Below are 24808 nucleotides of genomic sequence, written 5' to 3' on the forward strand. Positions count from 1 at the left end.
GACTACAGATAGTGTGTTTATTTTATTCAAAAGACTGATGCCTGGGTTTTTGGGGGGTGTAAACGGTGGGGGGGTCATAAAATATTTGCTGCCGAAATAGAGGAGGTCGCAATTTTATTGAAGCCGACGTTTTGTAAATTTGGGACCCCCCCCCAAGAAAAAAATAGCATGATGATGGGAGTCAGTGTAATTTTTTTTATTTTTGGCAATTTTTCAAAGATGTCCACCATAGTAGGGCCTACATGTATAAAATGCGATATAGAGCTAAGTCTACTGTAAAATGGGACTACTTTGTCAAACTAAAATAATAATAATAATAATAATAATAATAATAATAACAATAACAACAACAACAACAACAACAACAACAACAACAACAACAACAATAATAATAGAACCTACATAAATACAAAATTGGTCTTAATTTTGGAACTTTTGAATTTGCATTTTCTTACATGACATACCTACCGCATTGTCTGTAATTTGTTCTAAAGAGGGCGTTTATTGAAAGTGAATTTTCAGTGAAAACATTTAAAATCGGGTTAAATTTTCTGATGATGCTCATGTAGAAACGGAAGGATTTATGACCGGTAATAGGCTTTAACGGACATAACACGTCGGGCATACGCTGGCGAAGTTACGTCATTTATCGGATTAATTACCATAGCAATAGTTGAAAACAATTTTGAACATTTCGCGCTGTACTACAAGCAGGTTGCACTCATCACCTGTATGTCTGCAATAATAGATTGAATACAATACCGGTCTTTTCAAAGATACTAATCTTACAGGTGCAACTAATCAGCATGATTCACCTATTGCTATGGTAGTTAATCCGATTATTACGTAACTTCGCCAGCGTATAGCGCTATTGCCGACAAATGTGGACGCACTAAGGGATTAGCGGAAATATTTAATTCGATCGGACATAAGCCTAGATAAAATATTACCGGTAATAAGTGCATGTGTGAACACAGCTTATGATAGGTGCAACAGGATTACCTACGGGATTATCTCAAGGATATAATTCTGTTCTCCATCCTTTTCTTACATCTTCTCTGATATGTGCTAGTGTCAATGGTTATTGTTAAAAGGCAATAAGGTGTGTAATTGCAATATTTCATTTGAATAGGAAAGACTCCCTACGTCGAGTTATGTATGCTGGTGGTTCGCAATACTGTTATTTAAGAGAAGGTATCTTCCAAATCCAAATTCAAATGGACAACATATGACATTATTCCCTAAATCATTACACCACAAAATGACAACCTCTGTATTAATCTCATTGTTTTGATATTGTTATTTATTTACATATTTATCTACTTCTTTATGTAGGTATTTATTTATTTATGTAATTATTTCAATTTGTTACATTCATATAAATGCGATGATGTTCTACTTATTTAACGGCTTTACTATTGGGTATACTTCATGACTTGTTTATCTATTTTACTAATTACAGCATATCAACTCAAGTCTATTGTCAAGTATCACACGTAGAACAATATAATAGAAACCTTCACCGCCATAACAGTTTTATGTACACGCAATACAATCCACTGGTCACATTGTCATCGTCAACTGTCCCCCATAGACAAATATCCATCCACTTGTCCAGAGTCCAAAATGAAGGTAAATAGTCATATATCTTTTTCCCCAAAGCCATGAGATGTGTCAGCTGATCGATGACTTTCCACATTTTCTGGGATTTTTTCACGATTTCATGACATCGTTTCTACTCAAATCACTTCGTTAATGAATAGGTAGACATCCAGGTATATCAAGATGAGAAATTAGTATTTGGTTTACGACCTTGGGTTAGTTGAGACAAATGGTTGGGTAGGTAAATGTGGATAAAATAATGCAGGTAAAATAGGACAAATCGTTTAATGGGAGTGGTTACCCGGTATCTTCAGTAGATAGCAGAGGGCTCACTTTTAAGTTATTCTCTTGTTTCTTTTTATACTTCACAATATTCTAATTGGGGTTGTTAGTTAAGGTTTGCTTCCTAATTTGGAAGAGTTTGTGACTCAAAATATGTTTTTGTTTTGTGTATTCCTGCTATTTCTGAGACACCCTGTACGGTTAAATCCTGAAAAATCAGGGTCGCAATTTTTTTTTTTTTTTGAATGATGATTTTTACAGATTTGTTCAAAAACTCAATGTTTTTCACTTAAAATTAATATTTTATTGTAAGACTAGTCTTAAATTGTTGTCTAACAGGTATCCAGAAGTCAAAATTGACAAATGTCCCCTAATTGAACAAGCATTATTTAATATATGAGGGGATTTTTAAAAACTGAAGGTTTAAAAAGAAAAAAAAATAATCCGACGGTCCTACCCAAATTTCCCATTTTTCCACTTCAGGGCAACACAACAATTTTTTTTTGGCCTTATATGTATCTTGATTAAAACCATATAAATTCGTTAATCTCAGCGTTCCCGGAGGGTGACCGGTGATATTACTGATTTTTTAGCAGTGAAAGCAATATGCCGTATTCTCAACAATAATGCATTAAACTTTGACTTGCAAAAACAACATTAACACTTGGCAAGGATTCCAAAATGCTCATACATAATAACACACAAAGATTCAATCAGCTTGCTACAACTTAGTCTTATGTAGTAATCCCAGTAATTTGGATGGTTCCTGTAAAGACAACACAATAGGAAAACATAATTAGCATTGATAGATATTATAATATTTTCATATTAATAGTATTAAAGGTTACAAGTAGAGTTTCTTCCACTGATTCAGAGATATGCTATAATCAAACGAACCTCGGTAGCCTGTTGGCAGTAGTCAGGTAACTTGAAGTATTTATCGGGATCACGAATACCGTGTTCATAATTCATATTCCCACTCGTTGAAACTACGTCTTCTGTTATGGAAAATAAAATAAATTATGATAAGGACATTTGTATTATTAGACATGCCCGACGAATATCCATCCGTGTCATATTAATTTAGAGTTTCGCTGCAGTGAAATTTACATGTAGGCTATATTTTACCTGCGTAGACATTTGTTGTAAAATATTTTGGAAACCAAATTGAAGAGTGCTTCGAAACTTTACAAATAAAATAAATGTTTTTACCTTGGCGAGAGATTTGAGACCATTTTGATTAAAATCAGAGCATTTTTCAAATATCAGAGCATTTTTCAAATCACTTCAATTTTATTTGGACCCTTGGAGCCCAAAATTTATCCTTTGACCTTTTTGCCTTTAAGAGAGTTTATCTGATAGACTCAGATGGTAGGTGGAAGATGGGGGTCAGCAAATTTTGTTCATATTTTGTCAATCAAACATGTGTCCATGAGTATTTACAGTGGAGGTATTAAAAATTTTGAGGACCCCCACTGGGAGATACTGGACCCCCTCAAAATTAACCCCTATGATTGTCTTCTCAGACACAAAAACTTCGAAATATGCGCTAACTTTCGACTAGAGCCACGTAATAACACCAATTTGCAGACAATTTAATTATACTTTACAGTAATTATGCACATTTTGTCTCGACAGAGCAATTACAAATTCTTTAGAAAAAGTTTGGATTGTTCCATTTTCAGAGAGGGGTGTAATGGCCTTTTTAGCAATTTTATAAATGTTAAAAATCCCAATTTTGAAGCCAAGTTTACAAGATGATTGTGAGAGTTCCCCAATATTTTTGGAAAAGTTATTGATATGTTGGATAAAGTAAATATAGGCCAAACAGTTGAGCAAATAAAAATCATGGAGACTTTTTCCGTTTTAAAATGAGCACATCTTATTTCATGCCCTTTTTCAGAAAATGCAACCGCGACATTTCTAAGCTATAAACTCATGTTCGGTGATTTTCCATGTTTGAAAAGAAATTGGATAAAACATGAGCATATTAGAAGTAAACAACATCAACAATACTGTTGCATAATAAGTTTGGGGCCTACATTTTGCTGCAGAAATGCTTAGAAAAGGACTATTCCATTATTTGTTGGGTGTCAATACCCCGTGTCAGTACTACAATTCCCTCTGTTTTGATTTAAAAATTGCATCATGCTTATATGCATCCTCAAATGAATATTATCTCTTTCTTCCAAGGTAGATATAGCCTACAATTATTTTCTATCACATGTAGTGAACAACAAAGACAATAGTAATATTGGAATGATACATTCATCAAGTAGGGTGTTATTATGATAAACATAAAAATGCTTATCTGTCTATGATTCCTATTTTTTGAAATACCAATAATGCTGCTGACATTCAATTGATTCTGGGGTTTATATTAAGGTTCCTATGAACTTCTTCCTCCTCCTCTCTCTCCCCTCCTCTCTCTCTCTCTCTCTCTCTCTCTCTCTCTCACTCCATGCTCCATCATATTGCAAAGCATGTAAAAATCAACATTTTTAAGTGGCATTTTCTACCATGCGTGGCAATATTTTTCAATTTTACATCCTTTCTAGTTGTATTAAATAAAGAATACATTTTCATTTAAGGGCTCAGATTTTTCCCAAAAGACCTAACTTGCTTTGGTGTTTTGGGAAAAAATCTATATCAGATTAAGGTCAAAATTTTCAATTGATCATCGGCTTTAAGGTGGTACTACACCCCTGGCCAATTTTGTGCCTATTTTTGCATTTTTCACACAGATTATAGCGCATTGGTGACAAGTAAGATATGTATAATTATAGGGGCAAGGAGTACAACTACTGCAATGAAAATTTTATTTCAGCACAGACAACAGTTGTGGAGTCAAAAATGAGGGAAAACCAATATTTGATCAATAAATCAATAACTACTTATCTTGAGTCCCTGAAATTCCAGTGTAGATTCCTTGCCCCTATATGCTATAATATACATAACTTTTATTACCAGTGTTTTATTAGTTTTTGAGAAAAATGCAAAAATAGTCACACATTTATCAAGAGGTGTAGTACCACCTTAAGTACATATCATCATATTTATACAATTTACTTTGAGGACTGTTAAATTTTTTTTTTTTTTAATTTTTAATAATTTGCCATAAAATGTGTATTATATCGCGAATTTAAAATTAGCTTTAATTTCATGGCTATCTTTACAGAATCAGATTTTTTATTGAAACTGTTGAAAAGTGACGCTACTATTTCTATACCAAAACTATTATCAAAACTGGCTCCGTTCGCAGTAACTCGGAGAAGGTCTACCTTTCTTGTATTAAATAATTTCATATTCATATCCATTTGAGTGATTAATAAAATAGCATGTTTTTATTTACCGGGACATTTGCTCAATTCACTGGGGAATTAAAAATTAGTATAAATGGCTGTTGCCATGGAAACTCTCTTTGAATTCACCTAATATATGTAGCCTAAAAATAAAGAATCCATGTATATCAATAACATAAAGTGTAATACAAACTTTTTAATGAAAGTAATATGAAAATGGGTCAAATTTTGGCCAAAATTCCCCAAATTACTAAAAACATGCATTTTATGACTAAAGAGTACTTATGAATTTCAAGAGGTCATAGGCCACAGAAAAAAATATTGTTGCTGTCATCTGGAATAAGGGAGGTAACAAAAGATGGCATAGTGGGTTTTATCTTGATAATAATGTGGATGGAAGTCATGGAACCTTCCGAGTGGATCACCTGATGATGCGCGCTGGTACCGGAGATGAAATTTGGCAGGGACAACCATGACCACATGGCACTCATGATATCCAGGTCACTATCGAGCAGCAGATTATTCCTGCGCCTGTGGCAGTTTCCAGTTTCTGTGGCAACAGCCATTTATACCAAAGGGCAATTTTTTGGAAAATTTTACAAGAAAATTTACCAAATGTTACGGGGGAAATTCGCTGAAAAATGACTGAATGAGTATAAATGACTGTTGCCATGGAAACTGCCTCTTCCCTTTGAATTATCCGAATAGCTTACACTGTATATCAAAAATATAGAATAAACCCACTCCCTATATCCGAAATGGCAGGGATGTGCCTTGGCCATGTTAAAAGAAGTGGAAGTGCCCCCCGGAATAAACCAAAATATAAAATGTAAAAAAAAGAGCAAACAATTTATCTATATGTTTCATTTTTAATAGTATGTTATTTTTCTATTTCATTATTAATATCAATATTGTTATGTAATTTTTAAACTGTTGTCTAGCTTTTTTCTATAATATGAGGTTTACGGGCATGGTTCAAAGTCTAGAGTAAAAAAGGGTAAATTTGGTCAAAATGGATTTTTGCCCGGTAGGCCCACCCTTTTCAAATAAAAGACATACACGCACAAATGAGTGCCATGTGGTCCCTGCCAAAAGTCAAATAAAAGACATACACGCACACCCCCACACACCAACACCACGCCTTAAGAAAAACAAAACATGACCAATTAAAGCCCACTACTAGTACTATGATTTACCCCCCTCCCCCACCCAAGGTTAATAAGATTTTGTACTTTTGTGGCATGGGCCCTTTGTAGGCCTAGTTCCTACGACCTAACCCAAAGTGCTGATACATGTAAAATGATTAAAAGTCAAAATAGGAGCTTGTGATCATCATAATAATCGTGATAACGCTAACATATAGGCCTTCATGTTCATGGAGCATTATTGACTGGTGATTTTACTAATATGCTGTAAAAAAGAAGCACCCATCACAGATATTGGAACCATGTACTTGATTTGTATTCTTAAATGTGGTGCTCAACTCATCAAAGCAATAACTGACTCAAGATAACTGACTCGAGATAAGGGACTGATCAACAGTGAAAAGATCATACGTTTGATGTTGGTGTAATATACAGCATCATTATACAAATGCCATACCGTTTATGGGGAAAACATATGTTTGTGTTTTCTGAAAAGTAAAGAAGTCTCCATAATTTTTATTGCATGATATAAATAACCTATGTACATGTACAGAGCTTCTCTCCTGTAATGAACAATATGAAAAAAATTGGGGAACTCTTACAATGACGTCACAAAGTAGAGGGATATTTCACTTTTTTTTTCAAAAGTTGTAAAATGTGAAATATGGCCCCCTCCCCTGTAAATAAATGGAACATCCCGATTTAAATATTTGTTGTTTTATATTTTTTCAAGAAGACGAAGGATGAAAGATTTTGTGTACAAAAATTTACTTTCATAAATGCTCGTCTTAGGTGCCAAAATATTGTTCAAAATTGGTATAAAACCGCATTTTACAAGTCAGGGAAATACACGCTTGGGAGTTCATGGAGCATTATTTACTGGCGATTTTACCAATCTGCTGTAAAAGAGAAGCACCCATATACGTGGTTTGTATTCTTAAATGTGGTGATCACCTCTTCAAAGCAATAACTGACTATTGACTCAAAATAAGGGACTGATTCAGTGAAAAAATCATACGTTTGATGTTGGTGTAATATACAGCATCATTATACCAATGCCATATATTGGGGAAATACATGTTTGTGTTTTCTGAAAAGTAAAGAAGTCTCCATGATTTTTATTGCATTATATGAATAACCTATGTACAGAGCTTCTCTCCTGTAATGAACAATTTGAAAAAGATTGGGGGACTCTTACAATGACGTCACAAAGTAGAGGGATATTTCAGTTTTTTTCAAAAGTTGTAAAATGTGAAATATGTGCCCCTTCCCCTGTAAATAAATGGAACATCCCAAAATAAATATTTGTTGTTTTATATTTTTTCAAGAAGACGAAGGATGAAAGATTTTGTGTACAAAAATTTATTTTCATTAATGGTTGTCTTAGGCACCAAAATATTGCTCAAAAATGGTATAAAACGGTATTTTACAAGTCAGGGAAATATGTGTTAGGGGCATATTTTAGGGGGTCCCATATTTCCTAGGAGGGGGCATACCAGATTTTTAAACCTGATTACTGTGAACACTTATCCAAACTTACTAAATTGCCAAAATATGGTTGAAATTTGCTGACCCCCATCTTCCGCCTTTTTCCCATTTCATCGGTATTTCTCAGAAAATCTCTCTTAATTCGAGAACTTTATAGGCTAGAGACAGGTTAAACTATACTTTTTTGAATCCTTATGATGAGGGGAATATACGTTGGTTTGGCTTTTAACCAGATTTGACCAACTTTGTAATTGGACCCCCTGCATAGTGGACATTTTGGAATCTATCCCCTACATGGATTTTTAATAGGACTTAATAGCCTACCCAATAGGCTATGATCATGATGATGTTCTGGGGACTTGGGCCTCCAAGGGTAGTCTAAAGGTCCAAATTGAAAAATGATCTGATGTTTGAAAAATTGTAGTCATTGTTGTGAAGTGAAAGAAACTTATTTTGTAATTACTTTGAAGTTAAGGGGGCACACAGGATCACTCAAAGTCGGACATTTTAAACATTATTTTGTATTGTATCTTTAAAAGTAATGATGATAAATACATAAAAGTATACATTTTCAGAAAGGAAATGACACAAGGAATCCAACTAGCATGGCAGATTTCTGCAAAAATGAGCACTTTTTGAGAAAAGCGCCAAAATTGATTTTCCATGCCAATTTTTTTCGGTCCGCCATAACAACTTACCCAAAATATCAAAATGGATGAAAATTGCATATTTGTATTCTAAAGACTTGCATCTAGAAAGTGTTTTCTTAAATTTTTGAATTTTTTCTTCGTTTTAAAAATATGGGTCAAAAAAGATCAAAATTTGACTTTTTTTCAATTTTGACAAAAATTTGAGATAATTTAAGGTATATTTTCAAAACGAAGAAAAAATTAAAAAATTTGAGAAAACACTTTCTAGACTTGTGTCTTTAGAACACAGATATGCTATTTTTGTCAAATTTGATATTTAGGGTAAGTTGTTATGGCGGACCGAAAAAAATTGGCATGGAAAATCAATTATCCCCAGACACTGAAATGACGAAAACCCATACGCCAAAATTTGGGCCTCTGGTCAGCCATTCAGAAAGAACGCATAATTTATTCAAGCAATGTTTTTAGAAAATTCCCTGGAATCAGCCAAATAATAATGATTTCTGGACAACTTTTTCGAACGGAGTAAATACCCGACCGAGCCTCCCAACAATTACTGGGAAGCTTGTTGCGCCTATAACCCAAGAGTTCCCCTTAACACACTGGGAACTATTTTGCTAGGCACTCATCTAGCGATCAACTCCTTATCGAGGAGGAAAAGCTCCATATACCAATGGACAAATATTTCGCTAGGCAATCCTCTACACGATATCTCCTCGGAGGAGGAAATAAAAAGCTCCATAATACCAATGGAGAGAATATAAAATGCCGCGGACTTACATGAATTCGCTAGGCAGTCATCTAGCGCGTCAAAAGAAATTAAATGGCTGATACCTTTCTCATTTTCCTATTATATTCATATTCAGATTACATAGTGGACATCGGTAAATATACCCATGCCAAATACCCAGTAGGTAGATACCTCCGGATATTGGAACTACTAAATCGAATTTATTAATGTAGTACATGTATAATTCTGTACATTAAATCGATCATTTTAGAAAAATGATCCAAAAACTGCCACAAGGACTACTTGTTAACATCCGTACCCTGTACCATGGAATAAGCTATTTCTGATCCCCTCATTTCCTTTGCTAGTAAATTCATTCATTCATATTTCATTTTCATCAATCATCAACATCAATATACAAGTGATACTAATAGCTCAACAAAGTAATAAAATTAAATGTAAACAAGAGTGATTGGTATATAAATAAATCTCAATACATTTAGGCAGTAACAATTAAATCAATATAATTAAATTAGAATAACATTACTATGTATGATTGACCAAAATGCACTTTAAATGCATAATGATATTACGAGCGTGCTTGTAGTGGTTTATCACGGAAATACCACACTGCACTGGCAAATGATCTTGAAGTACTTCTACGGTGATAAGCGCCTAACTGATAAGCTGGCTCTCTACAAACACGCTCAGTGAATAATACATACATACATAATAAATACCGCAAGATCCACGTTTGCGATTATTTGAAGAGCCTCTGAATTTTACGGTCGAGGCCTCTTCACCACAGTGGACCATTAACCCGATTTTTTTGTTTGAACATGTTGAAGGAGTTAATTGCAAAACCCATTATTTTTCGCTGCCAACGCCAAGCAAACACAGTGCCATGCTCTGCACATTTATGAATTCGAATACATAACTAGGATATCATGTCTAATACAAAAGGCAGCCTTTAACAGAAATTAACGCGATAACCAGCCGGCTGCGCAACCTCATAAAAACTTGAACCCAATATTTCATTTTTATTTATACTTTGATGAACAAGAAAATCTGAGGGCATAGTACTTGGCCCCTGTCTAGCTATCCCATGCCAACCTGGTGTTAATTCCTTCCTTCCTGCTATAAATAAAATTACTCGACCTAAGACTGAAGGGCATTACCACCTAAGACTGAAAGTGGTACCAATTGTATCGATTTTGTTAATGCTTCTGAAGACACACTAGAGTGAACACACCTATACAAATAGAATTTCAGAAAATACAACTGCGCAACAGAATAGAATGTGTTGCTGAGATAGAAATTGAACCTAAAGTGATCTACCCACGCACACTCTCACACCCGTATACAATAGTCATACTCCTATGTAACTCAAAAACCTCAATGTAATTAGAATATTATTCAAATTCAAAGAACTCTCAATCGAATATATTTTCCTTTCTCTTTCGTATTTCATCTCATTCCTCATTACCTTTTAATTTGAAGACCGACACTTTATATGTACTTGTCTCACTACTGCGAGACTCAAATTTTATGACACACTATCAAACTCTTGAAATCAATTTTAAACAGATATCAATTATGACATATGGGGAGTGGTGGGTGGGATAAAAAATTTCTGCATCCGTTCTTGCTGAAAAACTGACAGAGAATGGCCTTAGCTAACAAAATGGCCACCGACGGCTCCAAGCAAGGCTGCCTGTGATTGGCCCGCCTGATACCAAACAAGGCACCCAATTGGCTTCCCATGGAAACATCGCGTGACATCACGAGGGCGATTCCATTTCAGCAGCAGGGATAATTTTTTGTTTCATTTGATATGTACAAATTAAACTGCATTATCCCCAGACACTGAAATGACGAAAACCCATACGCCAAAATTTGGGCCTCTGGTCAGCCATTCAGAAAGAACGCATAATTTATTCAAGCAATGTTTTTAGAAAATTCCCTGGAATCAGCCAAATAATAATGATTTCTGGACAACTTTTTCGAACGGAGTAAATACCCGACCGAGCCTCCCAACAATTACTGGGAAGCTTGTTGCGCCTATAACCCAAGAGTTCCCCTTAACACACTGGGAACTATTTTGCTAGGCACTCATCTAGCGATCAACTCCTTATCGAGGAGGAAAAGCTCCATATACCAATGGACAAATATTTCGCTAGGCAATCCTCTACACGATATCTCCTCGGAGGAGGAAATAAAAAGCTCCATAATACCAATGGAGAGAATATAAAATGCCGCGGACTTACATGAATTCGCTAGGCAGTCATCTAGCGCGTCAAAAGAAATTAAATGGCTGATACCTTTCTCATTTTCCTATTATATTCATATTCAGATTACATAGTGGACATCGGTAAATATACCCATGCCAAATACCCAGTAGGTAGATACCTCCGGATATTGGAACTACTAAATCGAATTTATTAATGTAGTACATGTATAATTCTGTACATTAAATCGATCATTTTAGAAAAATGATCCAAAACTGCCACCCAAGTTCCTTGTCATCACATGCAAGGAAATTGCCAAACCACCACCCCCCCCCCCCCCCCCTCGAGATTTTTATGCTTTACAAATAAGGCGAGCTCTTGGCTGTCGTTCCCTTCCTTGTTTATGATCTCCATTATAGTGTTCTTAAAATAGTTTGTCCCAACTTATAAACCTGCCATTGTTGGTGGTGACGAATGTTGGTGCTAAAAAGTTTAGGATTTAACTTGACTGATTGGATCAACAGTCCTACCTAGTGAGCATTCTTATGCAGTACTAGTGGAAAAGAATGCCTGCCAATGCTTTGTTTTGGCCATCTGGTACATTCACGTACGAGAAAACCCCGAAAAGAAAACAACAAAACCCACTGACTATTATAACTTCAAAAGGATTGTTTTGAATTATTTGAATTTCCTTCCTTCTGAACATGTGAGATGAGATAATTATGCTACTGTCGAGTGAGTGTCTACTTCTCATATTTTGACCACTGTCAATTATCATGAATGAGTGTTTTAGTAGCTTAATAGGCCTACTATTACTTATTAACGAGTTACCATTGTAAAAATTGTGAATTTCCTTCTGCTTCAGGAGTAACAACTAGGTGATAACCTATTTAAAACACTGACATACCGAAAAACATTACTATACATGTAATCTATGAATTTCCGTCTGTTTCGGACTACACATAGCCTATTTGTACATACCAACTAGGACAATGTTTTAGTGACCAATTTACCGATAAATGAAACTATATAAGGTCAATTTGCCATACATGGTGAACGAATCTGTCCTACAGTACGTTTAAATTCATAACTTTGATTTACCAAACTTAATACTAATGAAGAATTGTTCTTTGTTTGATAGGTACAAAAAAAATAATTTGTTTTACCAAACTTGATAACACTCTTATAGCAATGTACATTAATTATGTTATATGAAATTCTTTTTGCTTCTTTAAATGACTCCCCTGGTCTATCAGTGAATATCTACTGGGACAAAATGTGCTTAATTTAACTGCAATTTTAAAGGTTAATTTGCCGTAATTAGAACGAAGACATAATAATAATAATAATAATACATGGGATTTATAAAGCGCCCCACGATGTAAAAACATCCTCAAGGCGCGCGCTGCACAGAATCTTAAATTTACACCCACTAAAATAAAAAAAATTTAAATTTAAATATAGGGCCTACATGCTGAACAAAATAGTATACATAAAAATACGCATGATAGAACTCATATACACACCTTAATATACTAAAACCATGAAAACATAATAATAATGTACAAGAGTTCTGGACTTCGTTTGATAGATACGAATAAGAAATCATTTACCATGAATTTGTTTTGATAATTTCATAATAATCACTCTACTCAATGTAGCCATTAACTATATGTAATATGTTATATGCATATCCTTATGCCTCTGTTAGTAACTACCTACAGTCTATAAGCGAAACTTACGAGGCGGTGAAATTATAAGTATGCCATAATAGATGATACTGTATTTCAATTAATGACAAATTATTCTCTTTGTTTGATAGATACAATTATTACAACATTTAATCACACACACATGTTTAACTTGATGATAATGAAGATCCAGTCTTTGTTTGATAGATACAGAAAAAAATATTTGCCTTATACAATGCAGGTTTGTTTTACCAAATTTGGTAATAACCGCTCGACTAGCCATTAACAATAGGTAATATATTATATGCATTTCCTTCTGCCTATATTAACAGACTACCCCCAACCTGTGTCGGAGAAAAGTTAGGTGACAAAACGTATAGTGTAAAAGGTAATTTGATTGAAAACATTGCCAATTTGCAATAATTTAATTGATGAATAATTTTTTCCCCAGTAAATAAATTTTATTCGGACTCTGGACCTGCGCACCCCTATCTGCAAATACACAAATTTCCCTTGATTTATTAATAATGAACATCTATAAAAGTTTGATATGATGACCGATATTTCACTTCACTTTGAATTCTACCCCATAGAATTTGGGGTTATTTCTCCAACTAGCAAAAGTTTGCCGTTATTTCTCCAACTAGCAAAAGTCAAGTTGTCGGATGTGCTATGACACCTAAAAGATAATTCATGCAGCAACGAGTTTGGTTAATTAGCTACTCCGAGATAAATCCACTCACTTCAATTGCCTTCAGATCGCTTCAGCATTTAATGTATGACATTTTATCACTAAAATGATCCATTGATGACACCAAGATAATTCTGCAGTTTCCTGCAACCGCTTCCTTCATCTGTTTCTTGTATTATTTGACATGGACATATTGCCCAAGAATAATATAAGCCCAATCAGTGGTACAAAATAAATTTTGACATTTCCATCAAGCATTGGAATGATCTTCCTCTTTATTGCAGCTCCATTCGTAGAAGCATTTTTGACATTTTATCACTGAAATGATCCATTGATGACACCAAGATAATTCTGCAGTTTCCTGCAACCGCTTCCTTCATCTGTTTCTTGTATTATTTGACATGGACATATTGCCCAAGACTAATATAAGCCCAATCAGTGGTACAAAATAAATTTGACATTTCCATCAAGCTATGGAATGATCTTCCTCTTTATTGCAGCTCCATTCGTAGAAGCATTTTTGACATGGACTTGTTAGCATACAGCTTCCATAATTGCTTATGCTGTTTTTACTCGCATGAAGAACTGTATAATATATAATATTCCCGTTCACCACTAGCATTTTGTTTCGCCTCCTCGCCATATTAAGGTGCAACAATACTCCATTTGAAGGATACACTGTATCTAATGTAAGTGAAGATTCTTCGTTATCTGTACAATGCTCTCAATATAGTTAGCTGTTATACACAATAAAAATTTTCACCATTAGAGAAGTTACCGTTTCCATCATGCTTGTGCTCTAACAACGATAGTTCCTCCCCATAGAGCCAGGTTACGATTCAAAATATACTCCATCCACTGTCATAGGCATGGTAATTACGAGCTTTCTGTTGCAGATCCGCAAGATGTCCTCCTTCTACCACCTGTCTCGAAGTAACCACATGACCTGCAGTGAATTAAAAGACAGAAAAAGAGAAGCAAATTCTGCCAGCAAAGCCCTTTTACTTTGTGTATAATTCATGCCTGTCTATAAATGACATCCAATATATTCGACAATTCAACTCCTTTATTAATCTATTTGAACTCCGACAACCTTGGATTGAACTTGTAATAAATATCAAAAACACATAATTAAACCCATTTTTATTCATTTTTAAAATTTATTTATTTATCTATTTATTTTAAAGGCCGTTTTGTTGTTCATAAATGACATAGACGACAGCGTTGTTACTCTTTTTTGTTGTGATTCGTTTTATCTAAATAGAGTTGACAATTAAATTCACTCACATGGCTTTTATATACCAAGAGAGAGAATCACGCGTCTACGGCCATGATGATGATTGCGATAAATTGACCATGAAATTCACTCATATTATGACTATTATTATAATTTTACCCAGAGAGAGCATCACGTGTCTACGCCCATCATGATTGCGCTAAACGTATTGAAATTAAAATCACTCATATGGTTATTATGTACAAAGACAGATTTTCCAATTCAGAACAAATGTTTGAACCATGTTGCCAAAAGATTGAAATTGACAATTAAATTCACTCATATGGCTTTTTATATACCAAGAGTGAGCATCACGTGTCCAATGCCATGATGATTGCGATACAAATTTTGAAAATGACGATTAAATTCACTCAGATGACAAGACCTATTATAATTTTACCAAGACAAAGCATCACGTGTCCACCCCATGATAACAAAAAATTTTGAACCGTTTTGTTATACAACTTTCAATTTCAAACCAGAACAGAAACATAATGTGTTCCTTCAGACTGCCCAATATAATTATGATGAACATAGAAATGGTTCAAAACTTTGCTTTCCCTTAATTTCAAGCGTTTTCCATTCTCCTACCTGCATGATTTATAAATATTTATGAGGTGACCCCCCCCGGGTTATATACTACCGTGATTCAGTGGTCTATGTTACCATTAATAATGTACATACAGTATGTATACATGTAGACGACCACGTTTGACAATTTTGAAAGCAAATTTCTCACCGTGTTATTCACTGTTGACGCAAAATACAAATACTCTATTTGGCCATCGGCTGTCATTGCTGTTGTCACCGCTTATAAGCATAGGATAAATGTAGTCTCTCTTACAATATTTCAACACATTAGAATTATTCCATACCACCAGTCCGGCAATCCCAATCAATAGTACTCGTACATGCATGACTTCCTCAAATCACTGTTTAGACAATCGACCACGAAAGTTTTATCGAGTTATACAAACAACTCCGGACTGTTCATTGTACCGTCACAATTCATTTCATGTGATGTGATGTGCTGTAAACTGTAAGCTTACTTGCTTTTTTTCTTTCCAGTTGTTCATATTCGAGGTATCCTTGATGTGTTTTGTGTCCACATCCGTTGGATTCACCACTACCCATTTTTTGTAAGCTGTGACGGCCTATTCATTGTCTTATAGTTGCATAAAAAATTTCTGCATCCGTTCTTGCTGAAAAACTGACAGAGAATGGCCTTAGCTAACAAAATGGCCACCGACGGCCCCAAGCAAGGCTGCCTGTGATTGGCCCGCCTGATACCAAACAAGGCACCCAATTGGCTTCCCATGGAAACATCGCGTGACATCACGAGGGCGATTCCATTTCAGCAGCAGGGATAATTTTTTGTTTCATTTGATATGTACAAATTAAACTGCATTTTGGCGCTTTTCTCAAGAAGTGCTCATTTTTGCAGAAATCTGCCATGCTAGTTGGATTCCTTGCATCATTTCCTTTCTGAAAATGTATACTTTTATGTACTTATCATCATTACTTTTAAAGATACAATACAAAACAATATCTAAAATTTCCCACTTTGAGTGATCCTGTGTGCCACCTTAAGTAAAGGCTCATTCATGGAACAACAGAATTGGCTACAAGAAATACAACAATTAATCGGCTATTCCAGTTGAAATTCATATACCCCTATGTAAGATATGATCTTAATCTTCCACACAGGAGTGTGAATTTCAAATAGGGTTACCTGAATGGGTGACTCCATTTGAAAACTCCACACCCTGTGTGAAAGATTAAAATCATGGGAGCGTGAATTTCAAATAGGGTTGCCTGAATGGGTGACACCGACTCCATTTGAAATATATACCTCCTGTGTGAACGGTAAGGCCATGTCTTCCATAGGGGTGTATGGATTACAACTGAATATCCCTTTATAACACTCACGTGTGACCCCTCCAGATATAAGCTTCCCATTGAAACTTCCACCAATAGGAATGCAGCCATTATCAGTGTCTACAGACATGCTGGCTGTGCCATTGATATGCAAATCCGTCTGTGTACTAATAGCCCTGTTAAACACCCATGTGTCAAAATACACGTCCTTGTTGCCAAAGTAATTATTGCCAACGTAAGTTGCATTCTCTGTTTTGAAAAATATAAATATATTTTGTATAAAAATATTGTGGATCATTTCATAAGACACAATAATTGACGACTAGTCCAGTGGGAGAAGTGTCCAAGACTTATATAGTAGGCCTACGCCTAGCTTCTTTACCATATGTAATATGCTAAATTGTAATGCTTCTGCCATCACTGTTTTTACATGAATATTCTCCATTGATTCGCTACTGTCGATTTCAATAGCGATCATAGATTTGCGGAAGGCCGATGATGACTCGGCAAACTTTGTTCATTGTTTACATTTAATACGTGGTCTCCATTTTAAGATAATTTCTTGTTTACCTGGTATGCATCTGTAATTACTGAAGAAGTCAGACGCTGGCACTTGCATACATTGTTTGTTGATAGGATCAATTTCCCATGTCAGTTTCTGGAATAAAACATGAGAGGAAGTCTCACCCCTGCTTTGACGACTCTCACAAAAAAATGCATTTAGATTTTTTTTTTCTTTTTAAATGCATTTTTTTTTTGGTGAATGACGTCAAAGCAAGATATGAGACTCCCCCAAATTTAAATTTAAAAGACCGCATTCCTGGTTTTGGGTGCTTTTTGTGAAAAATTGTATCCCGATAAAGGTCAACCGGGCAGGTCAACAAGTGGCGTAGCCAGCACTTTTTTAGAGGGTGGGCAAAGGCAACTTTCAGGGGGGAGGAACTTTGACGAAAATGATCAAAAATGGGCTAAAATGTACAAAAAAAGCCTAAGAATATTAAATATCAGGGCGGCCAGCATCACACGAAGGAGGGGGAAGGAGGGGGCCAAGCCTTCTCACAGGGGGGAAGCTGCCCCCTTTGCCCTCCCCCTCCCCGACTACGCCACTGCTGTCAACTTTTTGGAATTGCTTGGCGTGGCGCGTTTACACTTATCGAATAGTGTCGTACCGGGGTGGAATCATTGTTTGCCGCCCGGGTTTGTGGACTACAATGTTCATTGTGAACCATTTACCGTATTTAATTTCGTTTAAAAAATCTTAAGTAGGATCTTAGAATTTGTTGGCCCCTTTATATATCTCAGTTCGAAATTCGCCGTTACCTTCGTCATGTCAGTTACTATTCTATAACTCTGGACGTCTTGTCCTGTGAACAATGTCCTATTACCATATGCTCCAAATCGGTTATTTGTGTAGTCGTATGCACTGTATTGTGCAGCGTAGAAAGCCTCTGGATATTTTTGCTCTTCAATAAAGCTGGCTACTGTGGAACCTGTAAACAAAAGTAACTATTTTAATACAGGTTCTACTATAAAAGTCAATTTTTGATATTTGGTCAATTTTTGACACAGGGGTTGATGCTGCTCCAACTTCTAGAGTTACCGGTTCAATATACAGCACTTCAAAACAGCAACACTGCTGCTGAAGTCAACCGATGGTTGATGAAACGTCCAGACTATTACGTAAGTTTTGACTGGCGTTGATCAGATGAAATTCTTTATGTTATGTTTTGGAGAATTGTTCCTCAAAATGCAAAAGTATTAACATTTGACTTGTATGCCAGTTAGTAGGCCCTACTAACTAAACGAGAATGATTTAGCTATGTTTCATTGGGTAAAATAGGATCATATAATCAGTGGCAGTGGGGTACCCACATATCAATTTGTAAGCGCTCTTTAGCAAAATAGTTCATTACACAGCCGTGACGTTAGTCACGGCTGTGTCTTTTTTCTTACAGGTTCTTTCTTCTTCTTTCTTCTTCTTCTTCTTCTTTCTGCCGACCACTACATTTGCTCTAGCACTTACATGCTTCCACCGATTTTGACCTAACTTGGTCACAACCATCATTGACCATGCCCCTACATGTCACATGAAACTCGTGGGGTCAAAGGTCACGCAGGGGTCATAGGGGTCAAAAACGTGATTTCAACCCAAAATGCTTCTTCTCTCACAGATTACGTAGGACAGTGACACCACTTGCGCACATGCATTGTTATTATCCAGTGTCTATGGGGTCCTCACAGATTTGGGGTCAAAGGTCATTAAGGGGTCACTTCCGGTATAAAACGAAAAACCTTCAAAAATTTTTATTTGCTAAGAAAAACATAGGACAGTAACGGTATGTTCATATATGAATTGTGGTTACCCTGTGTATATGTGGTATTTTTTTATTTAGGGTCAAAGGTCATTAAGGGGCCACTTCCGGTATAAAACTAAATACCTTTAAAATGCTTCTTCTCCCACAAATTACGTAGGACAGTGACACCACTTGCACACATGCATTGCTATTACCCAGTGTCTATGGGGTCCTCACAGATTTGGGGTCAAAGGTCATTAAGGGGTCACTTCCGGTATAAAACGAAAAACCTTCAAAAATTTGTATTTGCTAAGAAAAACATAGGACAGTAACGGTATGTTCACACATGAATTGTGGGTACCCAATTCATATGTGGTATTTTTCATTTGGGGTCAAATGTCATTAAGGGGTCACTTCCGGTCTGAGACGAAAAACCTTCAAAATGCCCCTTCTGCCACAAGTAACATAGCAAAGTAGTGCCACATGCACCCATGCATTGACATTAGCCAATGTCTATGGCCGTTTTCATATATTTTGAGGTCAAAGGTCATTAGGGGTAACAACACGGCTGTGTTCGTGGGTTAGACCACAGCTTAGTCTAGTTACACAGCCGTGACGTTAGTCACGGCTGTGTCTTTTTTCTTACAGGTTCTTTACACAGCCGTGACGTTTAGTCACGGCTGTGTCTTTTTTCTTACAGGTTCTTTCTGCCGACCACTACATTTGCTCTAGCACTCACATGCTTACACCGATTTGGACCTAACTTGGTCACAATCATCATTGACCATGCCCCTACATGTCACATGAAATTCGTGGGGTCAAAGGTCACGCTGGGGTCATAGGGGTCAAAAACGTGATTTCAACTAAAATGCTTCTTCTCCTACAGATTACGTATGACGGTGAACCCACTTGCACACATGCATTACTATTACCCAGTGTCTATGGGGTCCTCACAGATTTGGGGTCAAAGGTCATTAAGGGGTCACTTCCGGTATAAAACGAAAAACCTTCAAAAATTTTATTTGCTAAGAAAAACATAGGACAGTAACGGTATGTTCACACATAAATTGTAATTACCCTGTGTATATGTGGTGGTTTTTTTATTTAGGGTCAAAGGTCATTAAGGGCCACTTCCGGTACAAAACGAAATACCTTTAAAATGCTTCTTCTCCCACAAATTACGTCGGACAGTAACACCACTTGCATACATGCATTGTTATTATCCAGTGTCTATGGGGTCCTCACAGATTTGGGGTCAAAGGTCATTAAGGGGTCACTTCGGGTATAAAACGAAAAACCGTCAAAAATTTGTATTTGCTAAGAAAAACATAGGACAGTAACGGTATGTTCACACATGAATTGTGGGTACCCAATTCATATGTGGTATTTTTTTATTTGGGGTCAAATGTCATTAAGGGGTCACTTCCGGTCTGAGACGAAAAACCTTCAAAATGCCCCTTCTGTCACAAGTAACATAGCAAAGTGGTGCCACATGCACCCATGCATTGACATTAGCCAATGTCTATGGCCGTTTTCATATATTTTGGGGTCAAAGGTCATTAGGGGTAACAACACGGCTGTGTTCGTGGGTTAGACCACAGCTTAGTCTAGTTCTTCTTTCTTTCTTCTTTCTTCTTCTTTCTGCCGACCACTTCATTTGCTCTAGCACTTACATGCTTACACCGATTTTGACCTTACTTGGTCACAACCATCATTGACCATGCCCCTACATGTCATATGAAACTCGTGGGGTCAAAGGTCACGCAGAGGTCATAGGGGTCAAAAACGTGATTTCAACTAAAAATGCTTCTTCTCTCACAGATTACGTAGGACAGTGACACCACTTGCACACATGCATTGTTATTATCCAGTGTCTATAGGGTCCTCACAGATTTTGGGTCAAAGGTCATTAAGGGGTCACTTCCGGTATAAAACGAAAAACTTTCAAATTTTTTTATTTGCTAAGACAAACATAGGACAGTAACGGTATGTTCACACATAAATTGTAGTTATCCTGTGTATATGTGGTATTTTTATATTTAGGGTCAAAGGTCATTAAGGGGCCACAAACGGTATAATACGAAATACGTTTAAAATGCTTCTTCTCCCACAAATTACGTAGGACAGTGACACCACTTGCACACATGCATTGTTATTACCCAGTGTCTATGGGGTCCTCACAGATTTGGGATCAAAGGTCATTAAGGGGTCACTTCCGGTATAAAACGAAAAACCTTCAAATTTTTTTTATTTGCTAAGAAAAACATAGGACAGTAACGGTATGTTCACACATGAATTGTGGGTACCCAATTCATATGTGGTATTTTTTTATTTGGGGTCAAATGTCATTAAGGGTCACTTCCGGTATAAAACGAAAAACCGTCATTTTTTTTTATTTGCTAAGAAAAACATTGGACAGTAACGGTATGTTCACACGTGAATTTGTGGGTACCCAATTCATATGTGGTATTTTTTTATTTAGGGTCAAATGTCATTAAGGGGTCACTTCCGGTCTGAGACGAAAAACCTTCAAAATGCCCTTCTGCCACAAGTAACATAGCAAAGTGGTGCCACATGCACCCATGCATTGACATTAGCCAATGTCTATGGCCGTTTTCATATATTTTGGGGTCAAAGGTCATTAGGGGTAACAACACGGCTGTGTTCGTGGGTTAGACCACAGCTTAGTCTAGTTGAATTTACAACCGTATGACAAAACAGGCGAAACAACTTTTTGCACAAGATTTGCAATTTAAAGAGAATTGGGCATTGCTGATTGAAATGAAGCTAGTACAGTAAGGCAAAAAAATAAGGTACCGGTTGTTTTCACCCCTGTATATCCTAAATAAAGAAAAAGGTTTCAAAATTGCAAAAAAGTGCAGCAAAAACACCCATTTATGGTCACATTTCATTGTAATTCCAGGTAAAAGAGCAGACTTTTTTCTTTCACATACTTTTTATTCCAAAAAATCGCACTTACGGTTCCCAAGAAACTGCAATTTGATGTGGAGCATCTTGCACGATAAAATATATTTTTAATGTATTTTATTGTTTTTCAAGCAGTGATATTTATTATGTATTTTATTGTTTTTCAAGTGGCGATATATAACATTTCTTCAGTCAAAAATCTGTATCTCAGCAAATAAGCTTTTATCATGTAAATAAATAAATGTAAATGTAGATATTTATATAGCGCTTTATGCCGTAAACAGCCTCAAAGCGCTTTACATTTAATTCCGCCGTTATTAGAATATGTCGGAACCACGTTTGCAGCCTACAAGTGGCGCAGGGTCCATCAGTACAACGACTGTGACTACCCGTAACAGCTTCCCATTGCACCTGGGTGGGGTTAGGCAAGCGAGGCAAAGCGCCTTACCCAAGGGTGCAACACGGTGGTGGGACGGGGAATCGAACCCATGCACGTCGAGCAAGCTCTCAGATTATGAGTCCAAGGCCGTAACCACTGAGTCACATGTAATCTTCATAAGAAATTGTAATAAATCAAGTGCCTGCTTCTTTTACATGTTGTAATTGCCATCTAATTTGCATAAAAAATGAAAAAGGTGTTTCTAGATGTTTCTAGGATTTTTCTCATTTTTTGCATTTTTCGCCTTCAAAATAGAACCGGGAAGCCATTTTACGACGGATTTGAATGAAATTTTCACCGAATGTGTGTTTTGTTATTTGTAAAACAAGTATGAGAGTAGATTTTTGAAATTGTTTTTGTTTTCACGCACTGTCACATTTGTTAGGTCAAAAAATCGCATATTTTGGCGTTATCAGGTTTTGGACTTTCAAAAATACAGCACTTTATCAAAAATCTGCTCTCATACTTTTTTTTTGCTGCTTTTTAACTTTCATTTAAAAAAGAAATTACATCTCTAGCATCTACGGTTGCGTTCCGGTTCTATTTTGAAATCTGACACCTAAAATCCAAGTTGGCCGCCAATTAAATATGCAAATGAGATTTTTTTTGTTGCATTTTTCTGATTTTTTGGTCTCTAGTGTCATTTACACCAAGTATAAAGTTCCTAGCATGTTTAGTTTAAAAAATTGATTTTTGGTGCACTTCTTCCCTTAAGACCTAATTTGTCGAAATTGGTTGAGAATTAAAGAAACGGTGGTCTAAAACCTAATAAAGAAATAAAATCAAAAGTTGCACTTTTGTGCAATGAACGCACGACAATAGTTTTAACATGTTTAACGTGTGAATCAATGGAAGCACGGCGATGGTTCTCTTGTTCATGTTGTTCGTGAACGCGGGGGGCTTGAAAAGTGAAGAGCAAAAAGAAAGGATAATAGTCCTCACTAACCTCAAAACCATTTTAAAGGTATAATTCCATTTGTTTCACAATTCTTTTTAAACATTTTTGACAATATTCCGCTCTTTTTTCTTTAATCATGTTAATAATTCATTTTGCCGCCCTTCTTCATCTGCCGCCCTTCCTTTTTGTCGCCCCGACTTTTACCCCACGCCCCCTGTGGAGGGCCACGACCCCAAAGCCCCCCCTCAATATACGCGCATGAGTTGCGTATACAACGTCATACACCGGGGGCACGTGCCATCCCCACCACATCGATTTGAAAATATAGGAAAATTGCCGAAAAAGGGCTTGTGCTCCAATTAGACTCGGTATCCCCTCCCTTCTCCCTTCTACCTTGCCCTAATATGATGAGTTGATGACTCACACTACGTCACTGCACTGCTACCGATGTAAGCTGATTCAATTATAACGATATTAGGCTTACTCGTCAGAGTGTGGTGTCAAAATCGAACTTACCTTGAAAGATAGTAAACTGATCGGGAAAGCAACATTTCTTTGGCTCTGTTGCCTGGGCTATCGCCGCCCATGTGATAACGACTGCAACTATGAAACGTATGTGGAGCATGATTTTGTTTTAATGAGAAAGCACGACTTGAAATCACAATCCACAAGAGGTTGCAGGTATAATGGAGGCTGAGCTAACTGCATATAATATAGCTAGTTTGTCTAGGGTAGTTTTTCACCTGAATAACTTCATACATGTCATAATACAAACTATAAGCCCAATCGGCATTGGAAGTTTGCAATGCATTGTGGGACAGTTTTTGCAGTTTTAGGACACTTTGTCCTTTGACCTTTCAGAAATATTGGGTTTTTGTACATACAAAATATAATCTAAAATGTTTTACAATATTTAAAACAAAATAAAAAATATTAGTGTTTTATAAATTAATTATTTGATATTTTTAATGATCAAAATTGTGACAATAATAAGAAAATTAATAATAATTACGTAAATATTCCCGATATGTCAGAGGTCAAAGTGTCCCAAAACTGCTCTCAAAAACAGGAAGTTAGAATGGCGATTGGGCTTATTGGCAACATAATAATATGTATACCGTTTCAAAGTTAATGAAGGGTGTCCCAAAAGTTTTGAACCGTAGTCTTTGTATCGGGCATTGAATAAGAATTTTCCATTTCTTAATACTTCATCCAAGGCCTGAATCCATGAGCAAATTTGATGTTTTGGGGTTGCCTGTCTTTTGCATGTTCTTTTCCTTTTATTC

At 36.2% G+C, this 24808-nt stretch overlaps 1 protein-coding gene across 2 annotated transcripts; it reads right to left on the reverse strand.

Annotated features, from left to right (window-relative positions):
* Window positions 1-1744: 1744 nt before the first annotated feature.
* LOC140164535 (development-specific protein LVN1.2-like) lies at window positions 1745-24294 on the reverse strand. 2 transcript variants are annotated; one of them, XM_072187835.1, is made up of 6 exons: window positions 24039-24294; window positions 18284-18453; window positions 17534-17621; window positions 17015-17212; window positions 2782-2882; window positions 1745-2650 (listed from the first exon to the last, which is right to left on the reverse strand). In XM_072187835.1, exons 1-6 carry the CDS (start codon window positions 24145-24147, stop codon window positions 2606-2608), a joined length of 711 nt encoding a protein of 236 aa, XP_072043936.1. In that variant the 5' UTR covers window positions 24148-24294; the 3' UTR covers window positions 1745-2605. The 2 variants fall into 2 exon arrangements, with proteins under 2 accessions (XP_072043936.1, XP_072043938.1); XM_072187837.1 differs by lacking the exon at window positions 2782-2882.
* Window positions 24295-24808: the final 514 nt, after the last annotated feature.

Source organism: Amphiura filiformis, chromosome 11, assembly GCF_039555335.1.
Source record: "Amphiura filiformis chromosome 11, Afil_fr2py, whole genome shotgun sequence".
Classification (NCBI taxonomy): domain Eukaryota; kingdom Metazoa; phylum Echinodermata; class Ophiuroidea; order Amphilepidida; family Amphiuridae; genus Amphiura; species Amphiura filiformis.

What these genes read in the sequence shown, in the direction of transcription:
- LOC140164535 (XM_072187835.1), bottom strand. Translation starts at nt 24,147, where the DNA reads ATGCTCCACATACGTTTCATAGTTGCAGTCGTTATCACATGGGCGGCG. An exon ending in TAATTACAGATGCATACCAG is followed by an intron (nt 17,213 to 17,533) that starts GTAAACAAGAAA and finishes TTTTCAAAACAG; the next exon opens with AGAATGCAACTTACGTTGGC. An exon ending in TATATCTGGAGGGGTCACAC is followed by an intron (nt 2,883 to 17,014) that starts GTGAGTGTTATA and finishes TTTCCATAACAG; the next exon opens with AAGACGTAGTTTCAACGAGT.